Source organism: Drosophila gunungcola (genome assembly GCF_025200985.1).
Source record: "Drosophila gunungcola strain Sukarami chromosome 3L unlocalized genomic scaffold, Dgunungcola_SK_2 000003F, whole genome shotgun sequence".
Classification (NCBI taxonomy): domain Eukaryota; kingdom Metazoa; phylum Arthropoda; class Insecta; order Diptera; family Drosophilidae; genus Drosophila; species Drosophila gunungcola.
In genome coordinates, this window is record NW_026453179.1 from 3,415,263 (window position 1) to 3,440,842 (window position 25,580).

Consider the following 25,580-nt stretch of genomic DNA (forward strand, 5'->3'; position numbering starts at 1 on the left):
TTTGTTTGTGTACTGTGGGAGGGGAGTGGTCTTAAGCTAGGCCGCACAACTGAATACTCGAGTGAAATAATCAAGACGGGGAGGAGGGTATTGACTCTTTGCATCTCAAAGGGCCGAAGGGGTGTTACCTTGTCACAGGCGTAATTAATTGTAAATAACTGTGCATGTGTCACTTGCAATTTATTTATTTGCCAAAGTCAACCCCAACTACAAAATGGTAATGGGCGAAATAGGGAAATCTATACTAGGGACAGTTTTGAGTTACCCATCTAATTTGTATGCAGATCTGTCTCGGGACTGGTCAATATTAGGGACATCTTAGGCTGACCCTTATCTAGAGTTTCTTTTTGCATCGAGAGTGTATGGGCAGCATATTGCGTATACGCCGCGATGTCTGTTCAAGTTGTAAATGCCAGATGGGAGAAACGGTCTTAACTTGTTTCTCTATATTTGCATGTCAAACGCGTGCTAATTTCAAATTACTGCGACACTTCAGCTTCGTGCACTCCCCTTTTTTACTCACCTTCCGTCTTGAATTCCCTGCTTTCTACCAGCTCGAACGCATTATTTATGACTTGTATACGCTTTCTGCGTCATTTTATAAACATTTTCCAAACATGTTCAGCGACCTCGGAAAGTTGTAGGAGGCTGCAGCAGCATTTAAAATGTATAAAAATAAAAAGCAGGCGACTTTATGTTTTATTTATGAGCCTCGCACACACAAAAAGTTTGCACGGGACTCCACAATGCGTGTCGCCTTTTAATGTGACCAGATCTGGGGAGTGGAAGCAAGAAGCAAGAAGCTCGGGAAATAATGGCGCCACAAAATGGTAAGATTAGTATGGTTCGTCTAATCGATACCCCCATATGCAGATGCCTCATTATCCCGCAAGTGCCTGCCATATGTTCGTGAAAGGGTCAAGGGTTAAGCACTACCCCGAGAGGAGATCCCCGAGCAACTTTAGCTTACCGCAAAGCACAAATCGCCGTTTAAATATTAATACATCAATCCACTTAATATGCGAGTTTATGCCATCGAATGATGTAATAAATATAAAAGGAGGAGCCCGCAGACACTTGGATAAAGATGATGCCCATATGCTGATGCTGTAAATCCTTCCTCAGCTCCATCTGCAATGTCTGTGGGAATGGGGGTCCCTCAGCCACTTCACTTTATGATGAGTTTTTCCCTGGTTGGCTGATGAATGCAAAGGCACACACAAACCGTTCAGGGGCCACAATAAGATTGTCCATTAAAGTTGCAGGCAGACTTCAATGGGCTTTCATATTTTCGGGCTTTCGGATCAGCCTTTTTTCTTTTATTGCAGCTGGCAAAAGTCAAACGCAATATGCCAGAAAAGCAAACAAGATTGTAATATGCCAAAGACAAAACAAATTCCTGGCATAAGCGCGCACTTCCTGAAAATCCCCTCAGCCTTAACAAAACTGGCCTTCTCTGCGGTGGTCCTAGCATAAAGGAAGTGGGCTTCTTGTTTACTTGCAGAACTTATAAAGAAAACATCAGCTTGGATTTCCGACACAACTGGCAATGGAATGGGTACCACCATACCAGGAAAGCAACAACTTCAACAACATCCCAACCCTCGGAACAAGCAGATATCAAAGCAAAATTTTGCATTAAAACTTAAGAAATCGTTGGGAGAAGAGGGCCCGAGATAAGCGAGTGAAATAGAATATTCTCCTTGGCCAATGACTGCGTAATATTGTGTCCCACTTTCAGTGTGTATTTGGGTGCACTTGTGCGTTATGATTGCACGAGCGTAATAAAATCTTGTTATGGTAGGCGGTGACACGCCCACAAGACATTTTCTTATTTTTAGGAAGTTGGTTTTCAGTCGATGTGATTTGGTTGATTTTTAATTTGAAAATTTGTAAGCATTTTTTTTTTAATTGGAATCTACTTTTTAATACTTAAGGTTGTCAAAGGTTTATTGTAAAATTGAAAAAAAAATATTATACAGTAAATAAAATAAAAACGTTATTTATATTTTCCAAGTATTTTTTTTGTTACCTAGTTATCGTTGCAAAATATATATATTTCAGGTTAAACCACAATAATTTATATAAGAATAATTATAAACATTAAAAAAGCTCATGATACGTTTATGTAAGTGACATAATTATCAATAAATTATAGTTGCAGCAATGGTTTAAGATTTATGTTTGTGTAATTTACAACACAAATAAATTTTTCCATTATATTTCAGCGCTTTTTTGGTTGTTTTAATAAAGACAGGGTTATTAAAAAGATGTAAATCAACTTTAATTAAGCTGTTACAATTTTAACCAAAATGGGAAGTTTTTGCAGCAATTATAAAAAAACCTCTTCAGTAAGTGCTTTAAATTTCCTCAAAGTATTTTCCCCCATTTCTAACCACCTTTGTTACCTTTACTTACCTTCGCCGAGCTAAAAACAATCTCAATCCCCACATAAATCTCCATTCAAGTTAAAGTCAACCCTTATGGAGGCCTGAAACCGCAGCGTAAACCAAACGGGAACAGCATTTGCCGGTTCGTTCGTTTGAATTAATTTTGGCCTACACATTCTTGGCCAATGAGATTTATGCGTTGCTTACAAGTTGTTGTTCCAGTTGTTGTACTTCTTTTGCGCTCTTCTCACCCACATATTTGTCACAAAGAGCCAAAGCTCGGAGAATATAAAAAAAAAGGGCGCAACATAAAATGTTGTTTTGATTTGGGTTCCGTTTTCTCCTCGAATTTCTTTCTCATCGGAAGCCGAGCACGTGTTTGGTTCGAAAAATAGCGACGCCTGCGCAAATAACCATTTTCGAAACTTGACGAAACTTTCTTCTTTCTCATAAACGAAGTTGAAAACGAATGAATACGAAATAAGAAACTCGGGTTTCGGAAACACGAAGCTTATTTATCCGTACCGATGAAGCGAGTCATTGAGCTGGACGATTTAAAATCAGTTTGACTCGAACCAGCTCCGGAAGTGGCAGTCAGCCCCGCGAGTTTCCACCAAAAAAGGAAAATCCCAAATACCAAACAATAATCAAATCCTAAATACAACACAGTAAAATCAGAGTTAATAACAAATTACTCTGTAAAAAATTACTTCTTGTGCTTATACCGAGATAAAAAGCAATGTAATTAAAATTCAATTACCGCCAAAGTGTTAAACAAATTTAATATTTCGTGTGTGAGTGCGGTTGGTCATGAAAAGAATCCGTGCCGCAACAACAGCAGGCGACAATAAATTTTGCGGTTGGATCGTTAAAATTTCGTTTACCTGAATGCAGCCAGGGCGCAGGAAAAAAGAATGAGAAGGACCAATTTTTCTTTTTTCAACCATTTGCATTCGGGGGAAAATTCATTAAAAATACAGCTGAAACTGAAGCCCAAGACGGGAGACGATAGACGGTTGCCCACTCAGCCCTGTGCCACATAAATTTCACGGCAATCAGCCGGCGCTGCAAGTCATCCAAACTTCATTTGTTGCTACTTTGGCTCTGCTCATGCTTCTGGTCCTGCTGCTTCTCCTGCTGCTTACTGTTTCTGCAGGATCCCGGCTCCTGCTGCTGAAATATTGCTTCCATTATTTATGTTAAGTTTATGCAACATTCTCGGTGCTGCTGCTGCACCAGCTTTCCTCTCTTGTTTTTAATATCCTTCAGCTTGTAAAGGAATTACTGCTCAAGCCGGCAACTAAGTGAAAACTCAAGTCTCACGGCATTCGGCTCTGGGTCTTCCCGTTTTTATCATCTTCTTTTATTTGCGTTTCGTCTATTTCCATCATTTGCCCCGTTATTCAAACATCATCATCTTTCTGGTTCAATGCACTAGGTGCGGCAAAGTACGGACAACAAGGAGTGCGGTTTTATTGCCATCGAGTGCATTAATAAATCAATTGTTTTTGCATCTCAAAAGAGCTCGTTTTGCTTCAGGGATTGACAGATCGGTGATGGAGTGGAGCGGAAATCTGAAATGTAATCGCTGCCAGACGAAGCCATTTTCCAACGAATAAACTCTAATTGGGTTCACTTTAAAAATTGTAGTGGCAAAACGATAAAATCAAAATAGAACATTGATAGTAAGAATTTTAAATAAATTTAAAATCTTACAGAAATTTATCTATCCCTGAAAAAAAGAACAGAAGAACAAAACTGTTTTATCAATATTTTGAATTCAAAATCGTAGTGGAAGACAAGTTAATCATCACCTTAAGACTATAATTATTTAACTTCAAAGAGTGCTATATAAATTGGATAATACATATTTTTATGATCAGCTTATTAAAATAGCTGTTTAAAGAGTACGATAATATTTATTACTGACATTAAATGACAAAATCAGAAAAATTTATACAGGCTTTTATTTTTCATACAACACCTAAATAAGTTTTGTTAACGTTTTAAACAGTGTAATAATCATCTTAAACTCATTAATAACTGTTATTAATGAAAACTGGATTAAATTAAAGATTGATTAGTGGGTTTATAGGGTGTACAACGTACACAATTGCTATTTCTGTCAAACGTTTTCCCCATCCTTAAAATCCGGTGGTTCCTAATATTTTTAATGAGGCAAAATACTTTCAGCTGAAAAAGCAATCTTCAAATTCGAGAAAACCAACTATAAGCTGTTTGGTTACCAAAATGGACCACAAGAAAATTTGTGCTTGTGTGTTTTGCCTCAAGCTCATTAACTGCTTGGGGCTCTTTCTTCTAGGACGATATTTTTCCCCAACTCAAACAAAGAATAGTGGAGGGAAAACAAGAACATTTACTAATTAGCACTTCCAAAGCTGCACACAATGAATGTAAAATTATCAAATCGTACTCTGTGTTTTTTTTCTTGGTTGTTTGTGGTATTAATATGGAAATAAAGGGAAAGATTCCTTAGAAACAGTTGTCGAGGATGGAAAAGACGTATTCATGGCAGCGAAAGAAAAGGGAATTTCAATGCATTTTCTGGCCGCACTTTATGACATTGCGCTCAATATTTTACTACATTTTTCTTACACTATAAAATGAATTTTATTTTCCAGGAAAGCATATTGATTTCAAACAAAATCTTACTATTTTCAAGAATTTAAGCTAATTAAAAAAAGATTTTTCAAGAAATGATCTGAACATGATATCATAGAAATTGTACTTACTAGTTATATATATAGAAAAACTAAGCTTTAAATCTAAAAAAAAGTGGAGTGGTCTATTTATTTTCAAAATGTAACTACATTCTATTCCCTTTTTGTTTTAATATATTACTGTTTTCATTTATAACTGTTCCAACTTGGTGTTGTAGTGTATGCAGATTCAGACATCTGCAAGCAATTCCATTTTCGCTGGCTGTCAGATCAGCTGCCTGGCCGACAATTCTCCTGTCGCCGAAAGAGACAGCCTGAGTGGAGTGAAAGAGACGGGCTGAAGGAGATGACAGCCATGAATGCACTTCTTCTGCTACCTCCGAGCATAATTTACATTGTATTCCAGCTTGAGTGTGCAGTTGACGCTGTCTTTTATGGTTTGTCCTGGCTCGCTTCGTTGTGGTTTTTAGAATTTCCCGCTTTCAGCTTTTCTTCCTTTTTCTTTGGTGAAAATTCCACTCGTCACATCTGAGGAATTCTGCTAGTGAAAAGCTTTCTCCGAGTTGCGCGAGCGGAAACGCTGGTTAGCTTCAATTTATACATGTCGGGCTTGTTAAGTTGTGATTGCGCTCTGGCCTAAAAGTGGACATTGGCGTACTGATTGCATCATAATTACCCAACTGCCTCCGTCCCTGATTTCCCCCTAAGTGCTTTTTAACGAGCTCTCTTCGGTTGCTGCTGCCGTTTGTCGTCTGTTTGAAAAAGGGACAAAATAGCAAAACAAAAAATTTCCAGCATTTGTTTTCCTCCGAATGTTCCCCAGTGCACCAGTCATGGCCATTTCGCTTTCAGCAGCTCTCCAAATTCTGTCGTAATACTCTGCTACATGGACCCCATAATTTGTAATTTCAACCTAATTACTTCAAGTCTAGCGAAGGCTGTGGGGGAGTGGCCGGGCTGAGAGGGGAATTGACCAGCTAAACAATGTTGTCGGCAATAAAATGTCAAAAACCAAAGCAAGCCAACAACACGCCCATTTCGTCGGAATAATACACACACATGAAGACCAAAAGGATACGCCCCCTCACACGCACAGTGCGTTTGATTTTAGATTTGTGTCCTTTGCTGGCGACATATGCTAATGATCTGACAATGATTTCTGGGTCATTTCCATTGATTCTAAGCTTGTCGAGTTATTTGTATTATTTAATTAAGAATAATGGAAAATAAATGAAGGCTTACAATTATTATAATGATATTTATAAAGTTTGATTGCTAATATACTCTTTATTTGACGTTCTTCGGAAACTTTTAATTAATAATGTTGGGGGCAAAGTAGGTTATTGTTTATCGTTTGGACGTTTCTTGAGGGAACAGATTTCTTGATATTTTATATGATTTTTTTTGAAAATACAAAATTCAAAACCAATTTTATCAAAACATGGCCTTACCAAATATATTGTCACCAGACAACACAATTTTATCTGATCTTGATTCTCACATTTCATAAATCGTTTTTAATTGAACATTCCTTTTATTGACTTTACGAGTAAAAGTATCTACACAAATAGTTTTGCAATATAAAAATAAAAAAACAAAATAAATAAATTCACGTGCATTTATATATGAATCTTTTGTCAGATAGCGAACGATTCACTACCAAAAACATTGCATCAAAAACCTCTTTTTTTTTGTGGCAGAATTAAATATTTATATATTGAAGCGTCAACTCAGTTGGGTTCAGTAAGTGGATCAACTGAATCACGGTCGCTGGAGAGGAGTTGTGAGGACGAATGGTAAGAGCACGAGTCTGGCTATGCAGGAAGCTGATATGGAATGTTCATTCATATTTCATTTCGCGAAATTGTTCGCGACCAAGTCAGGGAGTGCAGCTCATATGTCAGCCTAACCAGTCAGTTGAAATTCATTTCAGCGGAAAAACAAGACCCAAAACCGATAGTTTAAAGACAGAATTCTTGATGTCCTATATAACGCAATTAGCTATAAAAATGCCAAAAAAAATTTTTGGAATATTTAGTAAAATATATAGTAAATATCATAAAGAATTTCTTATATAACAGAGTACATATAAATAAAATGGATCAAATCACTTTAGTTTTTTTTCAAATTAAGATACGATTTATTATTTGTTAGACGGCATGCTATTAAAATGTTTTGGCAGAGTAGAAGCAAAAGTAAGAAACTTTATTTTATTTTTGTTTGATAATTTTTTTAAAAAAATTTTTAGAAAGTATATTGTAATAATACGTTTCACAAACGTTCTTTAAATACCAAATGGAAATGTCGTCATATATCGCAGAAATCAGCGGTCACCATAACGTTGACCCTAAAAGTAACTGTTACAATGACACAGCAGTTACTGCCGGCTATCCATCGTCGAAAAACGCATTTCTGGGCCCATAAAATAGTAACATCAATGGAACGCATTCATACGTGGACATATTCGTGTATGAACGGCCGCACAGACGTCGACTGGCCGGAATAAAGTGCTATTAATAATAAATGTTGCATTGGCAGAGGGCGAAGGCGAGGTGGCCAAATGAACTTGGCAAACCGAGGGCCGAAAGCGACCAACGGCCAAACAACCAACCAGTTATAACCCCCTTTGTAGCTGGGGGTTCCCCGCAATGAAAACCGAGCTGCAATGCGTACGCCCATTGTTGGCATACCACTCAAGAGGGGTTTACGATTGTAATTTGAAGAATGCAACAATAAAACAAGAGAAAATTTGCAGGACAGACATCTCTGACAGGTTATGCAATAACGTTTTAGTTCAGGGACTGTAACTATTTTTTATTAAAAAAATTAAAAATTAATAATTATTCTATTAATTTTTTTGTCATCATTTAAAATCAAAAACAATTATTAAATTCCAATTGAAATTCAAAAATTGAAAAGTTACTTTTATTTTCATTTTTTATAATAAGACTATTATAATTTATTATTCGTATTTAAATTGAAAATAAAAGTTATGATTCAATTTTTTCGATAGAAATTCAAAATAAAAATAAAAAATTAAAATTGAATTTAAATATCTTTTGACCTTGAAAACGAGGAGCTGATTAAATATATGGACATTTTTTCGTTTTTATCAATCCGTTGTGCTGGTCCCTCCTAGCAACTAGCCGTTAGAGATATTTACTCTAGCTCCTTCGGCTTGATTTGGTAATAACTAATGCCAATTTCTTTTTTTTTAACACAAATGATTTAACTAAAATAGTTTGTATATATACATATTTTGTATTTGTATAAAACATATCTATTAAAAATTTTTTTTTTTATATATTAATAGCAACGGTACAAAAAATACCTATTTGTACAGTTGTTTAAATAATTTAATATGAATTATTGAATTATTGTTTTGAACTTAAAACTAAATTAATTATTTATTTTTCAAAGATTTCTTATTGAATCTTTTCCATGCAAAGATTTTGATAAAAATTTTATTTACAAAATGACAGAGTAAGGGCATATATAGTTTCGATTCTTTTACGTTCGCTTGTTGCTGGTGTAAGTTGTAGTCCACATACAATATTGAAAAGCCCAGGCAGCAACAGTACCAGCAAAAGCACAATACCAAAAAGCAGGACGACTGCCATAATAATAATAAATGCCATAATCCCCTGAAATCGGCGCTCCTCTGTGGCCATTTCTCCGCCCCTTTTCACTGCTTTCCCCACGTGTGTTGGCTGCATTTTTATTTTTATTTCCATTTTCATTGTTTCGTCTGCAGCAACAACCACCGCACAACAAAAATAAAAACAACAACAGAAACAATGGGAAAATGCATTTCGACGCGTCAAGTGAATTAAGCGATTTTTAAAGCTTTACGCTAAATGAAATTTGAATTGCCAAAGTGTTCACTTGTGTGTGCAAATTAAATTACGAAAATCAAATAAATGTTTTAACAAAAAATAAATAAATGTAAAATAAAAAAAACGGAGAGGAAAAATAAAAAAAAAAAAAAAATGTCGTTCAGAAAATACCAGCAACAGCGAAAATAGTGCAACGAAAAAACATTTTGAACCAGACATAGATAAAATTTAAAACATAACTAAACAATAACAGAACAACCAAAATAATAAAATGTTTATCTTAACGGTAATTAAATTGCTGCTGATAGCACTAAATATATTTCCCAGTCGATTCACAAATCGACGGATTATGTTCTTCATCTACATGACAAATCTAGTGACGCACGGTAAGCAAAAATGTTATATATATTCATTTTTGTTTAATCAATTGTGGGTTATTGAATGGTCTTTATAAATTAAAAGCAATTATTTTGCATGGCGTTCAAGTGTATTTCAAAAAATGAAAACTTGTTTGCTTGGGGATTAGCTTGTGATAAGTCGATGATTACGTTTTGTTTTAGAGTTAGTTTGTTAAAAGTCATTATTTTCTTAATGCATAATCTAGATAAAATCTATTTGGCCTACAAAACTGAAATAAAAAGTACAAATCATTTCGACAAGGCTTGTTTCTTTAGTTTTAAAAATTCTTTAATAAGCATTTCCATACGGTCATATTTCCGCCACCGAAAACGTGTTGTGTTCCATGTTGAAACTGTCAGATCTGGCCATAATTTAATTAAGAAAATGAGACCTCAAAATGCTGGCAACGCCGCTTGTCCTCGCAGCGAGCCCAAAACTCCAACCCAAACGCACGTGAAAGCCGTGAACCGTGAGACAGGTGCAATGCTGGTGCCTACCGGCCAAAGGAGGCGTGGCTGGGAGTATGGGGCGAGGGGCGTGCTCCGACTGCATGACGCAGATAACACGGCAACACGGCCCCCATCAACTTGGCCAGGAGGCAGACCATGTTAATACCCAGGGTATAGGGGCATGTCGAATTTATGAATAGGATTGATTAAAGTTCTTGGTTCACATTATATATTCCTTTCATTTAAAACACTACTAGGAATGTATTTGATAAAAATAAATAGCCAACAACACAGGAATAAAAAAAATGTGTAGCTATGCGAGGGGTACTTTATAAAATATTCATTTTTTTTCCCATGCATTAAGATAATAATAATTGGACTAATATACATTTCAGCACTTCTTCCCCTTACATAAAGTATTTATTTTTCCAATAAAAGTATCATTATTATACAAATTTGGTCAATATTTATTTTTTCAGAATGTAAAAGGCTACCAAATGCCATTTAAAACAAATCTTCCACACTTGTACTCTATGAAAATTGACTTTGCTTAATATGTATTTTGACATATTTTTAAAGGTTTTGCATTATATTACAAGTTCTTAAAAATGTATAGAGGACTGCGGTTATCCAAATTGCTAAAGAGAATTTCTAGATAAGGGACAATGCACTATTTTGTAAATGCACCATTTTGTAAAAATGAAGAGAAAAGGTAAGGTAAAGTTGCAAAGTAAGAATTATTATCCAGTTACCCAGGTATCCCATAGTCGGGACTGAGAGCACTGTTTTATATAGGATTCGCTTTTTGTGCAGCACTTTCCCGGCAAAGACAGAGGCACGAACCCGAGCTGAATGCATAGAAAAGGAAAACAGAGACAGAAGTTGCATCAGGCACCCTCAACAGGCGGCGACTACGTGCTGCCATTTCGCCCCACTCCCATCCAGATAAAAAATTGCTTTGTTTAATTATTTCATAATGACGCTGCGGCTGTGGCTTGTGCTATTGCCGCCACTGTTTTTGTTGCCGTTGCTGCTGTTGATTATATTTGGCCTGCGGGTCAGGGATTTCCGGCAACAGCTGCTATTGCTCCTCCATCAACATTTGCACTTCTTTATTTTTATTACCCGGCACACTCCGCTGGTCTTTAATGGCTCCGTTATGGTTTCCATGGCAAGCGCTGTGTCTTCCACACAAATTATTCATACCTACTTAAGAATTTTTCGCAAACTATTTTTGGCAGAAATTTTCCTTTCCAGTTTAGTACGAACTTGAGGGGAATTTAAAGTACTAGATAATATAGACACAAATTGAACAAGGCTTTGTAGTTTGAAGAATTATTTAATAACATTTTAAATTAAAAAGCAAAAAATCCGTTATTGTTAGAATGCAGGATTTTGGAAAAAATAATGGATTGAGTCTAAATTGGGTGACTGCAGTATTTACTAAATTATCAAATTGTTAACGAACAAAAAGGATTCCACAATATTAACTAAATTTTACACTTGCGGATTGTAAAACCTTTAGTTTAATATACTCTTTTCGATATACAAAAAAGTAGGTAGCCGTGTAAATCTTGAACTTAGTTATTTTTGTTCTAAATAAAACATGGTACCTGTAACACTTCTTGATATTGATATTTTATCATAATAACAAATTAGCCATTATTGAGGGAAAATTGTGATCAAAAAGTGTAGGAAAGTGAGCCATATTTCAAATTAAAATATTTTTTAATTTTTTAAATTAGCTGTTCAAGAAAGCAAAAAAATGATTATTGTGTCACTTTATATTGTTGTCTTTTTTTTGAGATTCGGCAGATCTGTCCTGTTGTTTATGTATATTAATGAAAGAAATTCGTTTTTTTTTTTGTATTTTTTAAAAAATGTTGTAACATGCAAATTACTGATCAACCGAATTGGGACTACGGTGTCAATACTTTAAAAACTATTGAAATAATAAACTAAAAGAAATGTATATAAATTTACATTGCTATATGTCGAAGAACTAAACAAAAAATTAAAAAACAGAAAAGTTATAATTTTTTTTCATTTATTTTTCCGATTGTTCCTATGGGAGCTATATGCTATAGTCGTCCGATTTTGATGAAATTAAAACCGTAATTCTGAAATATTAAACCATTACTATATCTCGAAGAACCAAACAAAAAATCAAAAAACAGAAAAGTTATAATTTTTTTTCATTTATTTTTCCGATTGTTCCTATAGGAGCTATATGCTATAGTCGTCCGATTTTGATGAAATTTAAACCGTAAATCGGAAATATTTTACCATTACTATATGTCGAAGAACTAAACAAAAAATTAAAAAACAGCAAAGTTATAATTTTTTTTCATTTATTTTTCCGATTGTTCCTATGGGAGCTATATGCTATAGTCGTCCGATCCGGCTCGTTCCGACTTATATACTACCTGCAATAGAAAGACAACTTTTGGGAAAGTTTCATGCAGATAGCTTTAAAACTGAGAGACTAAATAAGCTAGTTTTATAGTCTATAATAAAAATGCTTTTGTTGTTTTTTATTTCTTATTAAATGTAGATATTTTTTAAAGTGAACACAAATCTGCCTCAGATTTACATCTTAAATAATTAACCACATTTTAAAGTGAACAGAAATCTTCCTCATATTTATTTATATAAGTAACAATTTTTCGGGTAATTAGCTTGCAAGTGGCTTAAATTGCTTCCCGTGAAACCCCAGGCAATCGTAATTCAAGCATTGTTTTAGTCATTATTCAGTGCTTCCAGGCTTCACCTGAAGTCCAACGAAAATTCAGTTAGTCAGGCTTAGAATTAGGTTTCTTCAGTTGGCTCTTTCACTCATTAACTAACTAACTTTCCCGTGGCTCTTCTGGCCGCCTCCTTTCATTCGCAGTCATGATGGATGAGCCACGCTTTGCGCAGCCGATACCAAACGTCACCGTCGCCGTGGGTCGAGATGCCAATCTGCCATGCGTTGTGGAGCATTTGGGTGGCTACAAGGTGAGAAATGGGGAAATTGAAAAATTCTAGGAAAGTGGAAAGGTGGGAAAACCCCGGGGAGGAGGAAACACTGGGGGCAACTGTCATAAATCGTGCGTAAACTGAACGCCATGGCCGAAGCTAGGACACTTGACGATGGAGTTTGCAACCGAGACGGACACTGTCAAAAATCAATTTCACAAATTGCCATAGGACCGAAGCGATGGCGTTTGACTGACTGATAGGCAGGCAAAATGACAGACTTTTTGGGAGCTCAATTGTTATCCGAGATAACGAGGCCTATCAAAATATTACTCCGAATGCAACGGAAATTCAGCACTCACCGTCGATGACTTTGAGCTGTCATTAGCAAGTCGAACTTTTGTTTGTGAGCCCTGGCTAGAGCTGCATATATGCAACTAATCCACAATAAGCTAAGGATACAGAACTGGACAGGTCTTGGACCTCTGGCGCTCTCTCGACCAAACAAAATGGCTAGAAAATCACTTATCATTTATCTCCCTCAGCTGCTGGCACACAGCGAGCTCATAACAAATCACAAATATTTACTCGCCATATCAACTTCATATAAAACACTGTCCCCAGGACGAGGACCACCCAGCTAGGATACGAATTCGAGTCCTTGCTCCTTGCTCTTATTGGCCTTTTGTCAACATTGGCCTGGACATGAGGAAATGGTAGAGGACAGTAAGGCGAGAAACTCATTGCTGTCAGTGCTGGTGCTGAGGGCAAATTTGAAAAGTTTGCAGCTGACTCAAGGCCGGGAAAATCCTTCCAACGAAAAGAATCCGGCTGACCGTCCACCAGTGTAAAAAATGGCTACAAATAAGGCTTTAACGGAGAAAATTATTCCCTAAACCGTAGGAAGTCACCCCTACTATGGAAACACATTTTAAAGAAAGTTATTGAAAATCTATGAAATATACAAATAAATCTACTGGGAAGTTGTTGAAAGTGTTGAGCAGTTTATTTCAATCAAAAAATCCTGTGCTATTAATTAATTGTTAAGGCCAAAATTGTATAACACGTTTTATTTATCTAATTTAAAAAACTTACAAAAAATGTTGTGTACCAAATCGATTTTCACGAACTTTAAGTTATTTTAAATAAAGGAGCCCAAAAAACACACTTGCAGTAATTAAACAAATATTTGAATGAAAAAACTTAAAAATCAAAAAACTTTTCGTACGTGCTTAAATTTCAAATAAAATCAATGAAAATTTTAACAGAAATACTTGTTCGGTACATTTTCTGAACATTCTATCTTACTGTGTATCATGTCCTTTGGTGAAAAGGCAAAATGAATCCCAAAGAAAGTGCGAACAGAAGGAGCAAAAAAAGTGTATTAAAAATGCGGAAACAGCTGTCAAGCTGGCTTTATCCTCGGGTCCTGCGTCACAGCATGACGTTCATTTATAACGGCGGGTTTTCCACATGTGTTTTAGTCGGAGACTGAATAGTTGGGTCTTTAAGGGCAGCCTTGAGGTCTTTCGACATTAACTACGGAATGAGCGAATGGTGTGAATCGATTTTGAAAATGACCCTCATTTTTTAGGTGGCCTGGATCCACATCGATAGGCAAATGATACTGACCATTCACCGGCATGTCATATCGAGGATTCCGCGATACAGCATCACCTACACCGACAACACGTGGCTCCTGCACGTGAACCAGGCCCATCAGGATGATCGCGGCTACTATATGTGCCAGGTCAACACGAATCCGATGATTAGCCAAGTCGGCTATCTTCAGGTGGTTGGTGAGTATTCCCCTTGTTTGCCTCTCTAAACCAACTGAAAATTTTTCGATTTTAAATGTTCTTCATGCTCTGTTTCAGTTCCACCAAACATTTTGGACATTGAGAGTACGCCGTCCTCGGTGGCGGTGCGTGAAAATCAAAATATCAACATGACATGTCGGGCTGATGGCTTCCCAGCCCCAAAAATTATTTGGCGACGTGAGGATGGCGAGGAAATTGCCGTCGAAAAGAAGAAAAAAGGTAAGAGAAAAAAGGGAAAATGGTTCGGGTGATTTGTTTTGATTTGAAAGATTTTCTTTTTACGTATAATTTCTAAAAATATCTCAAATTTATGCTTGGATTTTAATATAAGCTTAGTTATTTGTTTTTATTATTTATTTACTGCCGGCAAGTGATTAAACTATAGTTATTTTATTTAGTTATTAAACAAACATTTAAAAATCGTATTATTGACTCGAATATATTTAGTTGAATTTTAAAATTAAATTTACATTTTTTTTGGTTAAAATATTGAAAATATTAAAAACAACAAAACTATCTTTGCCAAAGCTTTAGGTTACGAATTACGATCATTTAAATTTTAAATTCTTAATGTTTTTGGAACGTGTATTTCCATGTCCCGAACGTCGTCCTTCCCACCAAAATGCTAAATCAGTTCTCGTGTACGATGGCGATGTACTTCCGCTGACCAAAGTGAGTCGCAATGAAATGGGCGCCTATCTGTGCATCGCGACCAATGGAGTACCGCCCTCGGTGTCCAAACGGATCATTCTTGATGTGGAGTGTGAGTATTCGATTAGTGGAAAGCATAGACTCAACCAAATGAAAAATAAAAACTGTTCCTAACGGGGGGAGTACGAGGAGATACGGGGAACAAAGGGTGAATATTATATTAGATCGTAGTTGGCTGCCTTTGTCAGTTTAGTTGAAACACGCGCGTGCACTTACCGGAACGCGAGAAGGCTATTCATCCAGCCAGGCCATCCATCCATCTATCCGGCTAGCCCGGCTTACTGGCATCCATCCAGCCATCCAACCATCCAGCTATCTGGTTTTCGTGCCATATTCCTTCATGGAGCTGCGCATCGCCCGCTTTTGGTACCTGCTGCTCATCAATTTAACTGCACGCTCGTTGCTCCGGCAATGAGTGACAAACGCAGCTAAGCTGCCGCCATCTAATGCAGCTGATATATAACAACGGATACATGTATAGAATACACTAACATAAAAATACGGAAACTATATGAATGCTTTGTATTCTGTGATATTTTTACAAATCAAAATTGAATTTTTTAAAGTTAGGAATCAAACATGGCCCTGAAACTTCATTAAAAAAAAGGAATTTTATAAAACAAAACGTTGAACCAATCATTCAATTATAAAAATAAGGAGAAATTTCATATCTAACTCATAAAAATTTCAATTTAGCGGTTATAGAAAATGATCTCAGTTCTATATTCTTAAGTTATTTTTATGCAATGTTGTAAAAGAAAATTATTAATGTGATTAGTTTAGATTGTCTAAAGGCTATGATTTTTATTATTTTGTTCATTTGTTCATACAAATGTTTGTGAACTTATATTCAGACTCAAATAATAGAAACAAAGTAATGGCTTAGAAATTGTTTTTATAAAATAAAGAAAAGACCTAAAAACCTAAAAATTAGTTCAGAGTCTGAATTTAAGCCGAACCATTTTTGTGAGTGTCATTTGGAGCAGGAGATATGGCGTTCCTGTCGCTGGGCGTAAAAGTTACGCTGCCATTGCACGCCGTGCGCCAGTAAACGCTTGTTAATCCTAACGAGTTTCATCCAGCCTGCCCCCCTCCTCTAAGCCCAACTGCCCCCGACTACGCCCTTGGTCCACCAATTTCGCCCCCCTTGACAATAATTCACGTCACGTACCTGCAATAAAGTCACTTGCCGGCGTTGCACGTATGACTTTGACGGCGTTTTTCTGTTTCGCCGTGTGTGTGTGTGTGTTTTTCTCTCTATTTTATTATGAACGGTTTTGTGCGTGGCTGAGCCAAGGGGCGTTCAAGGGGGCGTGCCAGCTGGAAGGGAGCAATCCTCATATTGCAGGTGTAGGCATTGTCAGGAGCGTTTTAAATTTCCAACTAGCTGGTTGTGCTTCTTTCAATTTTGTTGTTCGTTTGGAAAAGGGGTTTTGGTTTCGGGCTCGGTTTCGGTTTCGGTTTAGAGGAGGGAACTTTGGTGGCTAAAAATGAGCAACCTAATATACAGTCTCGTTGAGGTTGGCTTAAAAAAAAACATATATTTTGTGTTAAGTGAGATGGAAGGATCAATATATTGAGACGGAGACAAAGACTGATGATAAGCGATTAAGAAAAAGGGATGGCCGCAATGGATTTAGTTTGAGTGGTAGAAATTGAGGGAAAGCACATAAGAAATTTCGATTTTCGTTAAAGAGTACTAAAATATATTAAAAGAATTTTTTTCTTTTTTTCCAATACCCTTTTTCAACATTTTAATTTAAAATGTTTGAAATTGTAGTTAAATAGTTAACAAAAACCTATTATCATTCTTTTTAGCTTTAACGTTAAATATAAATTTGATTATTAATGAAAGTTGTTTCATTGAACGTGGCCAAACTATAAATCAAAGGTCTTAATTATTAAAAAAATTATGAAGTGCCAATGCCTTAAAACATCTAATAATAGTTTTTATGTTATATAGGGAAATTCTTTTATGCCCCAGACAACCTTAAGTGACAAACCCATCCGGAGCACGTACTTCCTGGTAAACTTAACTTATCCAGCTACGTTCCCTCGTTTTGCTGACGTGTTGTCTTAGCTATATTGTATATTGCTCCACTTATATGCTGGCTGTTTCTCTAGTCTTAGTTTTCCAGCTTTATCATTGCACTTTCATTTTAAGCTGGCGAAAAAAAAATGCAGACAGACGTAGTTGGAAAACGTTGAACAGGCGTAATGCTGCCGCTTATGCGTGCTTTGCAGCGACACCTGTCTCCGCGTTCCCAACCACCTGAGTTTACCCCCAGGTGCCATTTACATTTGCTAACGTACCATATCAACCTTTTTTTTGTTTCTACCCTTCTTTCTCCGCAGTTTCGCCTATGATTTGGGTGCCGAATCAACTTGTTGGCGCTCCATCCGGCACAGATGTAACCATCGATTGCCACACGGAGGCGCATCCCAAGTGAGTCTCTTTGGAATGGTTTCCCACATTCCTTGCCTTTAGTGTTCTTTTTACTATTTTTTTCTGTTCAATTTTATGTATCATACATTTAAGCTCTATGTCTAAAACAGGTTTATTTTGAATAAATGTTATTTATCTAGAGACAAAACATTTTAAATTTTATAATTTTAAAATATTACGTATTTTAAAATGATTTTGGAATACTGCTAAAACATTAGTTAAACAGTTACATTAAAAAATTGTTCTGAAATTAAAAAAGCTGAAAAATAAATTAAATTTTGTTTTTAAAAGCAAGTTGTTGTAATTTATTTTAAGCTCCAACCAAAGCAAGACATTTCGTGAGCACCCTCAAAAATTTTTTAACACTAAGATTTATAATAAACTTGTTAATAAAATAAAATTTGATAATAACAATATTAAAAAAACCCTAATCTTAAAGCTATGAAAGTTTTATAATTTCCCATGACTATTATTTCAAAAAGCACCATAGTACCAATATATTTTTATGTATGCTTTAAAGACCTTTAATTTTATAAGCGTGTATTCAAGGTATGTTTTACTTCAACTCCTTCTATTTGTTTTGATTTTAAAAAAATTTAGCATTGCAGCTGATTGCAGCTAGTTGTGTGTATTGGTTGATATTTCAACGGGTCTGTGTGTGTCTGTTGAATTCAGTTCATTCGATTTTTCATTGATTTTGTTAAAATATTTACTTTTATTCGAGAATTTGATTAGTTTTCTTATTTCCGTGTGTGTGTGTAGTTCACATTTTCGTTTACATTCGATTTGAGCTTAACTGGTAATGCTGAAATGTTTTCCCACCTGCAGGGCCATCATCTATTGGGTATACAACTCGGTGATGGTATTGCCTAGCAAGAAATATAAAACCGACTACACGGAGAACTCCTATCGGTAAGTCACTTTAAAACAAAAACAGAATACCGAATAAAAACAAACTACAGCATACCGAAATTGTGTTGTTAAATATTTATCATGCATTTGCACTTGCCTTTTGGGGGTCAGGTGCAAGTGCAAATGTTTTCGCCCCCGAACTCTAACTCTAACTCGAACTTCGAAGATAAGCTGGCGAAAGGAAAACTGTTCTACGGATATGTCCTTAAGCTTAACATATCCTTTTGCAGTGCCCACATGAAGTTGACGATAAGAAACCTACAATATGGTGACTTTGGCAACTATCGATGCATCTCGAAGAACTCGCTGGGGGAAACGGAAGGCTCCATACGTGTTTACGGTAAGTGCATTTGTATTGGTAACTTAAGTGCACTAGTTACGGCAAACATAGATACACACACACTCACCCCGAGCAATGCAATATCGTGCGCCCTTTGTGGCACAATTTTGCCAAAAGCTTTTACCTATAGACCCGGAATCCTCACGACCCTCACGATATGTGCACTATACGTTGTCCTCTGGAGCGTAAAACTAAACGAGCGGTGGCTGGTGTCTGGCCATATCTGCCCCTGCCCCATGTTCACCATTCTACTCCCAAGCACCCATCACATCCACCCAGTATCATCATACCCCGTGGCAACACGGAGACACATTCACCATAAACGTAAACGGAAAATAAAGGTGAATTTCGGAATTGTTTGACTTTGTATCGTTTGCTAGCCCAAGGAGTCGCCCCCAACATATAGTACATATCCCGAGTACATACGTACGTGTGTGTGTTGCCTGCATTTATTTATTTATTTATTTTTATGCACTTTGGCTATTTTCGGGTTTTTCTCCTGTTTATAAGCTGCCGCTCAGCTTGTGCACTTGGCAAATGCTCAAGGTGTACTATGCTAAAGGTTATGCCAAATACACGTTGAACTTGGCTTCTTCGTTGTTATATTTAGGTTGGTTTTGTTTTAAGTGAAATTTAACAAATTTTATGGTCAAGTTTTGAAGTTATCTAGTTATTGGCAATTAGACGAAGTTATCGGAAAATGGTTGCAACTTGTTTTAATTTTAAGGGTATTGTATTATTCGACTAACATTACAACTAACTTGTTGTCTATTTAACTAATCCTTAAACAAAGATATAGGCTTAAAATAGAAGGTAGGCAAACATTTAAACCCAGTCATAAACTCCAACGTTAAAAGCAGATTTTTAAGAAATTACCAAGACTTCACTAAGTATAAGTTAGCAGCTTAATTGTGTTTATGTCTGGATGCTACAAGGCTTTTAACTACAAGTAAAATTTATTTAATTTATGCACACTTTTAGCCAAGACCGCCTTCAACTGAAGCTAGGAAAGTGTGCGTTTGACCTTACCTGTGGAGAAACCACACTTGACATAGTAAACCAGTGAGCAGCAACCGACATAAATTCAGCCGACATAATGAAATGAAAAACCATTTTGTATAATTTTATATTTTTCCGTTGGCCCCCTTTGCCTGTGGCTGCCCGTTGCTGCTGTTGCTGGATGCCTTTCTAATTATTAATTATGCAATGTTATTCAATTCCATTTGCAGAAATACCTTTGCCATCCACACCATCCAAGCAGGTCACCCACACCACCGTCGAGTCCAGGGAGAGTAAGTATAGTATCAGTCGGATGCGGGAAAATGTGCGGAATGCTCCGTATTTGCGCTTAACACATTCAGCGTTGAGCGTGAAAGTCACACCACACACACACACACTCGCACTCACACATACACACAGAGGGAAGGATACAGGATACGGCGAGCCACAAACAAAACTGCGAAAGTAGCAGCTAAGCCAGACAGATCCACAAACAGGGTGGCGCTGAAGGAAAGAGGGAATGGGTGGGAAAAGGGGGAGTAGAACACGCCCACCAAGAGATAAAGTAAAGCACTTTTGACTATTTCAGCGACGGGGTTTTCGCTTCCCTTCATCTCCACTCACAGTCGGAGAAAAACGCTTTACATTTGTACATCCCCTACGGTAAAAACGGTTCCTTTCCTCTAAAAATATTTCATTTTTCTTTGAGAATCTTAAAATGGGAATTTTTTTATTGAACTATGTATATTTGAAAACAGCTTTAAAAGAAATTAATTAGCAGTAAAAATGATCAACGCTCTGTGAAGAATATTTATTTGAAAGAGCCAATTTGATTAGTACATTAGTTTGTCATAAATATGACTTATTATTATAAAATGAGTGTTTTGTAAGTCTTTATCATTAAAAAACCTCAAATATTTTAAAGATATCTGAAATTAAGTTAACAAACTATAAACTTTTAACCTTTTTGGTTTGTAACATTTAAACTTAATGTATGTAACATATATTTTCAGGCAGAAAATATTTGTATAGTATTTATAAAACATACATTTTGAGGCAGAAAATATTTTTAAATAAAACAAAAAATATATACTATATACCTTTTTTTTGTGTGATTTTCTCTGGCTCCTGTTGAAATTCAAGTCAAGCAGAAAAGTACACACACTTTCAAGTCTCCGTCCGGGCTTGTGGCCGTGTCCTTTTCCCGTTGCCATGTCCAAGTCCTGGCGCTGGGCAAAGCAATATGCTGGGGATTATGCTGGGGTGCAGGAGGATTTTCGGGGGCATTAGGTTGGAAACACATTTGAAACACTGCCGCAGACTTTGAGCCAGAGAGCCAGCCAGCTGGAGAGCAGAGCAAAAGACCAAACATATTTTATTTAAAGTGACTGGCAAAGCAGCGCGCGAGCAATGCAACGGAACCTAATCCAGGAGTCAGCCAACAAAGGATGTTATTGTTTGTGTGTGTGTGTGTGGGTGTGCGTGTGCCATTCTGTGAGTTTGCCGATGCACATGTGTGAGTTTGTGCCTTTTGTGCGGCGATATAAATTTTTTGTATCGCAGCCAAGATTTCCACGCAATTTAACTTGAAAACCATGTCAGGCAGGGGTTAAGTTTTGTTTAAGAGTCCGTAACTTTTGCTAGTCAATAGTGACCCACACATTAACAAACAGTGGGCAACAAACAAGAAGTTCATGTCGATTTTCAACAGCTTGAGTTTTTTAAAGACTAATTTTCTGTGACACAAAGTTAACAGAGGATTTCAAAAAGTATTTCTTTTAGCAGTGTTTTAACTTATATTAACTGAACCCTAAGCCAGAACTAAAACTTCTTTTGCCTTTTGAACAAATAATAATGTTATGATCTATAGTTTAAAATTAAAACCAAATTATTATTGTTGTCTGTTGAGAATCAGCTTTTTAAAAAAGTTATTTTAAAACATGAAAAAAAAGGTGTATTATCTATGTACTATAAAAGTAATATATAAAAAAATATGAAAGTCTTTGTCATTATTGAGAGATTATATTTTTTACCATCAATAGCAAAAAAAGTTTAACTTCTCTTTTAAGAGTTATTACTGTATACTTGCCCATTAAACTATATTATTCGGCATCTAATCTGCAGACAATATCATACCCTCATCACGCAACGATACAACGAAATCCCTGCAAACGGATGTAGGCTATGCCATGAAGAACGATTTGTACCCTGGTTCGGCCTCATCATCATCTTCGGGTGGCAGTTCCTCGGCGGCCTCCTCGTCCTCGACTTCCATGCAGACCTCTGCTCTGCCAGGAGGTGCGGCGGGCAATAGTCTATCGTCGGTGGGGTCCAAGGGATCCCTGGCGATAGGCAAGAGCATGTTCTACACGGAACGACCACCGAATGAGTACGCCTCGTCAGTGGGTAAGTTCGAAAAGTCCTCGAACCTCCAGACAGTCCCCCATATAAAACATATTTTCTCTAGCTGGCCTGCTACTTCATAAGGCACTGCTGCTGGGCTCTGGATTCTATCTGGCCCTGCTTTGAAATCAATAAATCGTTTGAGTCACTCAATAAGCATTTAGAAAATGCAGCCAAAGGGGGTCTAGAAAAGGGGGAATAGTTTAGGAACATCAACATATTTCATACCCGAAAATATATCAAAAAACCAATAATTAAAAAAAACAACAAAAATGCTTCAAACTTGGCTCACTTCAAAGCTATAGAAATTTGTAAAATTATTAAAACGAAAACTAAAAGAAAAACCGTATTTGCAACGCAATAAAATGCTCATTGTATGTACAGTACTTATGAATTGTAAGCCTAAGATAAACCACTGCATCATACTTACGAAGTGGAAATATTAAATGTACAATACATAATTTAAAATCCAAAATGTTTAAAGCGTACATTTTTATGAGTTGTTTTAAAAAGAGCGCCATAAAGCAAAGCTTTTTAAGTGCGGAAATAATTGTATTGCTTTTATTTGACAGCTTAATCTTTGACTTTCAACATATCGCAGAAAAAGAAGGCCTGATGCTTTACTTACTCATATCACGATTAAAAATGTTCTATTTTTTTAGAATATTACATATCTGAAATTTATATTTTTAAGGGATTTCTTATGGTAATTACGAATTCCTTATGGTTTAAGAACTTGGAGTGTGTGTTAAGTTGAGTTTATAAAATATGATGGAATGTGATGGCTATGGATTCTAGTATATTATAATTTACTTTAATTTTTCGAACTTTTAAATATATTTATTCACATATAAAAAGCTGAACAGCAATTTAAAAAGTTAAAACTCCCAACAATTAACTACCGGATATCTTCGTTCAATTTTTGACAAATTTTTAAACCTCTTTTTCAAACAGAAGCAACAAATTTAAATTTATTTAATGAAAGAAAAAGTCGCTGGCGTGTCAAGTCAGCCCCGCTCTCGGAACGCCCAACGAGAGCTCTGAGTATTGTGGCCATGTGACATTTAAGCGCCTTGAAAATGTCATTCATTTTAACCGTTTCCCTGCCAGTGCTGTGGTACAAATTTGCAATAATAATTTGCAATGCCTTGATTCCGTTTCCTGGCTTTCGGTCTCGTCATCGTCGTCATCGGCTTTTGTGCACTTCCATCACTTTTTAATAAATGTGCATGCTAATTATATTATTACCCATACCACCCGTTGTCATGTGTCCTGTCTGCCTCACCTTTCGTCGCCTCGTCCTCTCGTCCGTGCGAAATACTTGCAATTAATTTCAGCATAAAATTGCGTGGCCTGCGGTCTCTTGGCCCCGCACAGTGACACACAGTTAACATGTCCAATTTATTGGCCATAACTCATGCCCGGGCCGAGGAAGGAGAGAGTGAGAAGGATCTGGATCCAGAGACAGACAGCAGCGATATCGACGGGCAAAGAAAAATGACATTAAGGCCATAAGATATATGGCCCATTTGCATATAGGTTCATATATACGTATAAATATGCAGGCGAAGAGCGGAGAGTTGCAGGTTAAAGGCCCGCCAATTCACTGTATTTATACCCCGGCGTCGTTGCACGATTTTAATAATTCAACTTGTGTTGCATAAAGTTTGCATTGACATAAACATAATGAACGATGGAAAACCGCATACGAAATTGCCTTTCTCCGCCGGGCCAGCGGTTCCATTTCCATCCTCTTGCCCCTTTGTTTATTAACATTGTTAATGCCAAAAGGAGAAAAGCACATTCAGCGTTGAAAATATTGATAATCAACATTGTGCCCTGGATGTGTCGACGTCCTGACAATAACAAAATTAATGTATTTTATTTAATTTCCCACGCAGACGGACAAGTACAGTAAAGTAAGGTCGACTGTGCAGTTCACTCGAACAATGCAGCTAATTAAGCATTATAAATTCAGCTGAAAAGACGACAGGCCAAGGATATATGACAATCTTTGGGGAGTCGTAGATTTTCCTCACTGTCGAAAATTTATCAGTATTTATGCGTTTATTAAATATTTATATTGCCTGAATAATGAACAAATTTGTCACCCAGTTTGCAGTGCTCATTTGGGGCTTCAATAAATTGCTCGTCAAATGTTTACAAAATTTAACTACACCATTTTTCTTAATTAGTAAATTGCGCTAATTAAAATTTCAGTTTTGTTTGTAAATAAACCATTTTATTTGAGGTCATAATATTTTTGATGTAACCAAATATAGCTGTAAATAAATGTTGACCCTATTAGTTGCGTGTAAATATGAGAAGGTATAATTAAAGCATCAAAAATTCATTTTATAAAATAACAATTTAGTAAGTAAATAATTGCAAACATATAGTCGAAAGCTCTGGCAAATAATTAACAATATCAAAGGAGAATAATGTAAAGTTCACACAACTAGGACATATTTAATAAACTCTTAAAAAATACAAGAGGACAAGAATAGCCGTTACAAAATAATTATATTGTTTGTTGCCTGTGTTTCAAAAATAAGCTGAACATCAAATGAATAACGTGTAAAATGATTAAAGCTTTTTGTGCGAATAAAAATGTAAGAACGGATCAGTTTTCCTATAAACAAGTTGGCATAGTGTAAAAAAATAAATAATAATTATAACTAATTAAAATTATCAACCTGGGAAATATTTTACATTTTATTTGTTAATATGTAGTTTTGTGGCTTTTCGTTGAATTTTTGTTTAAATACTTAAAATCAAACAAATTTACATGCCCACTAACAGGTACAAAAGTAAAATCGAATAATTTGTCTTAAAAATTAGTTCCATGTTAAATTGAAGTCATTTAGCAGAAGTTTTGTTTGAAACGGTAAACTATTGTAAAATAAACAATCTCAAAAAAAACTTATTAAGGTAAATTAAACAAACCTACGATTAAGATTAATAAATTTATATTGTAAGCAGTTATATAATTATGCGATAATAATTAAACAATAAAACTTTAGGTTGATTGATACCAAAAAAAGCGAACCGAACAAAACAAACAAAGTAAATGAACATAAATAACTGTTGTTTCATTAAACCATTTGCATTTAATTCTAGCTCTCAATTACATGGGAACATGCCCAATGTTGTTGGCTTTGGTTTTGGCCTGGCATTTATGCAAATTTTCTCTTTTTCGGGGTTTGACATTCGGCGGTTGGTGCTCACAGTCCACA

The 25,580-nt window shown here is 36.1% G+C and overlaps 1 protein-coding gene across 4 annotated transcripts; it reads left to right on the forward strand.

Annotated features, from left to right (window-relative positions):
• The first annotated feature begins 2,972 nt into the window (after positions 1-2,972).
• LOC128258585 (lachesin) lies at positions 2,973-25,415 on the forward strand. Of its 4 annotated transcripts, none has more exons than XM_052990286.1 (12): positions 2,973-3,249; positions 8,826-9,293; positions 12,646-12,752; positions 14,308-14,512; positions 14,591-14,752; positions 15,168-15,296; positions 17,600-17,690; positions 18,519-18,602; positions 18,833-18,942; positions 20,172-20,234; positions 22,066-22,347; positions 22,409-25,415. In XM_052990286.1, exons 2-12 carry the CDS (start codon positions 9,179-9,181, stop codon positions 22,468-22,470), a joined length of 1,410 nt encoding a protein of 469 aa, XP_052846246.1. In that variant the 5' UTR covers positions 2,973-3,249; positions 8,826-9,178; the 3' UTR covers positions 22,471-25,415. The 4 variants fall into 4 exon arrangements, with proteins under 4 accessions (XP_052846246.1, XP_052846245.1, XP_052846244.1 ...); XM_052990285.1 differs by having other exon boundaries at positions 2,973-3,184; XM_052990284.1 differs by having other exon boundaries at positions 2,973-3,131.
• The last annotated feature ends 165 nt before the right edge of the window (positions 25,416-25,580 follow it).

Excerpts from the sequence above, each read along its gene's own strand:
- LOC128258585 (XM_052990286.1), top strand. The coding sequence starts at position 9,179 with ATGTTTATCTTAACGGTAATTAAATTGCTGCTGATAGCACTAAATATA. Across the intron at positions 17,691-18,518 it reads CACACGGAGGCGCATCCCAA|GGCCATCATCTATTGGGTAT; the intron begins GTGAGTCTCTTT and ends TCCCACCTGCAG. Across the intron at positions 22,348-22,408 it reads TGAGTACGCCTCGTCAGTGG|CTGGCCTGCTACTTCATAAG; the intron begins GTAAGTTCGAAA and ends TATTTTCTCTAG.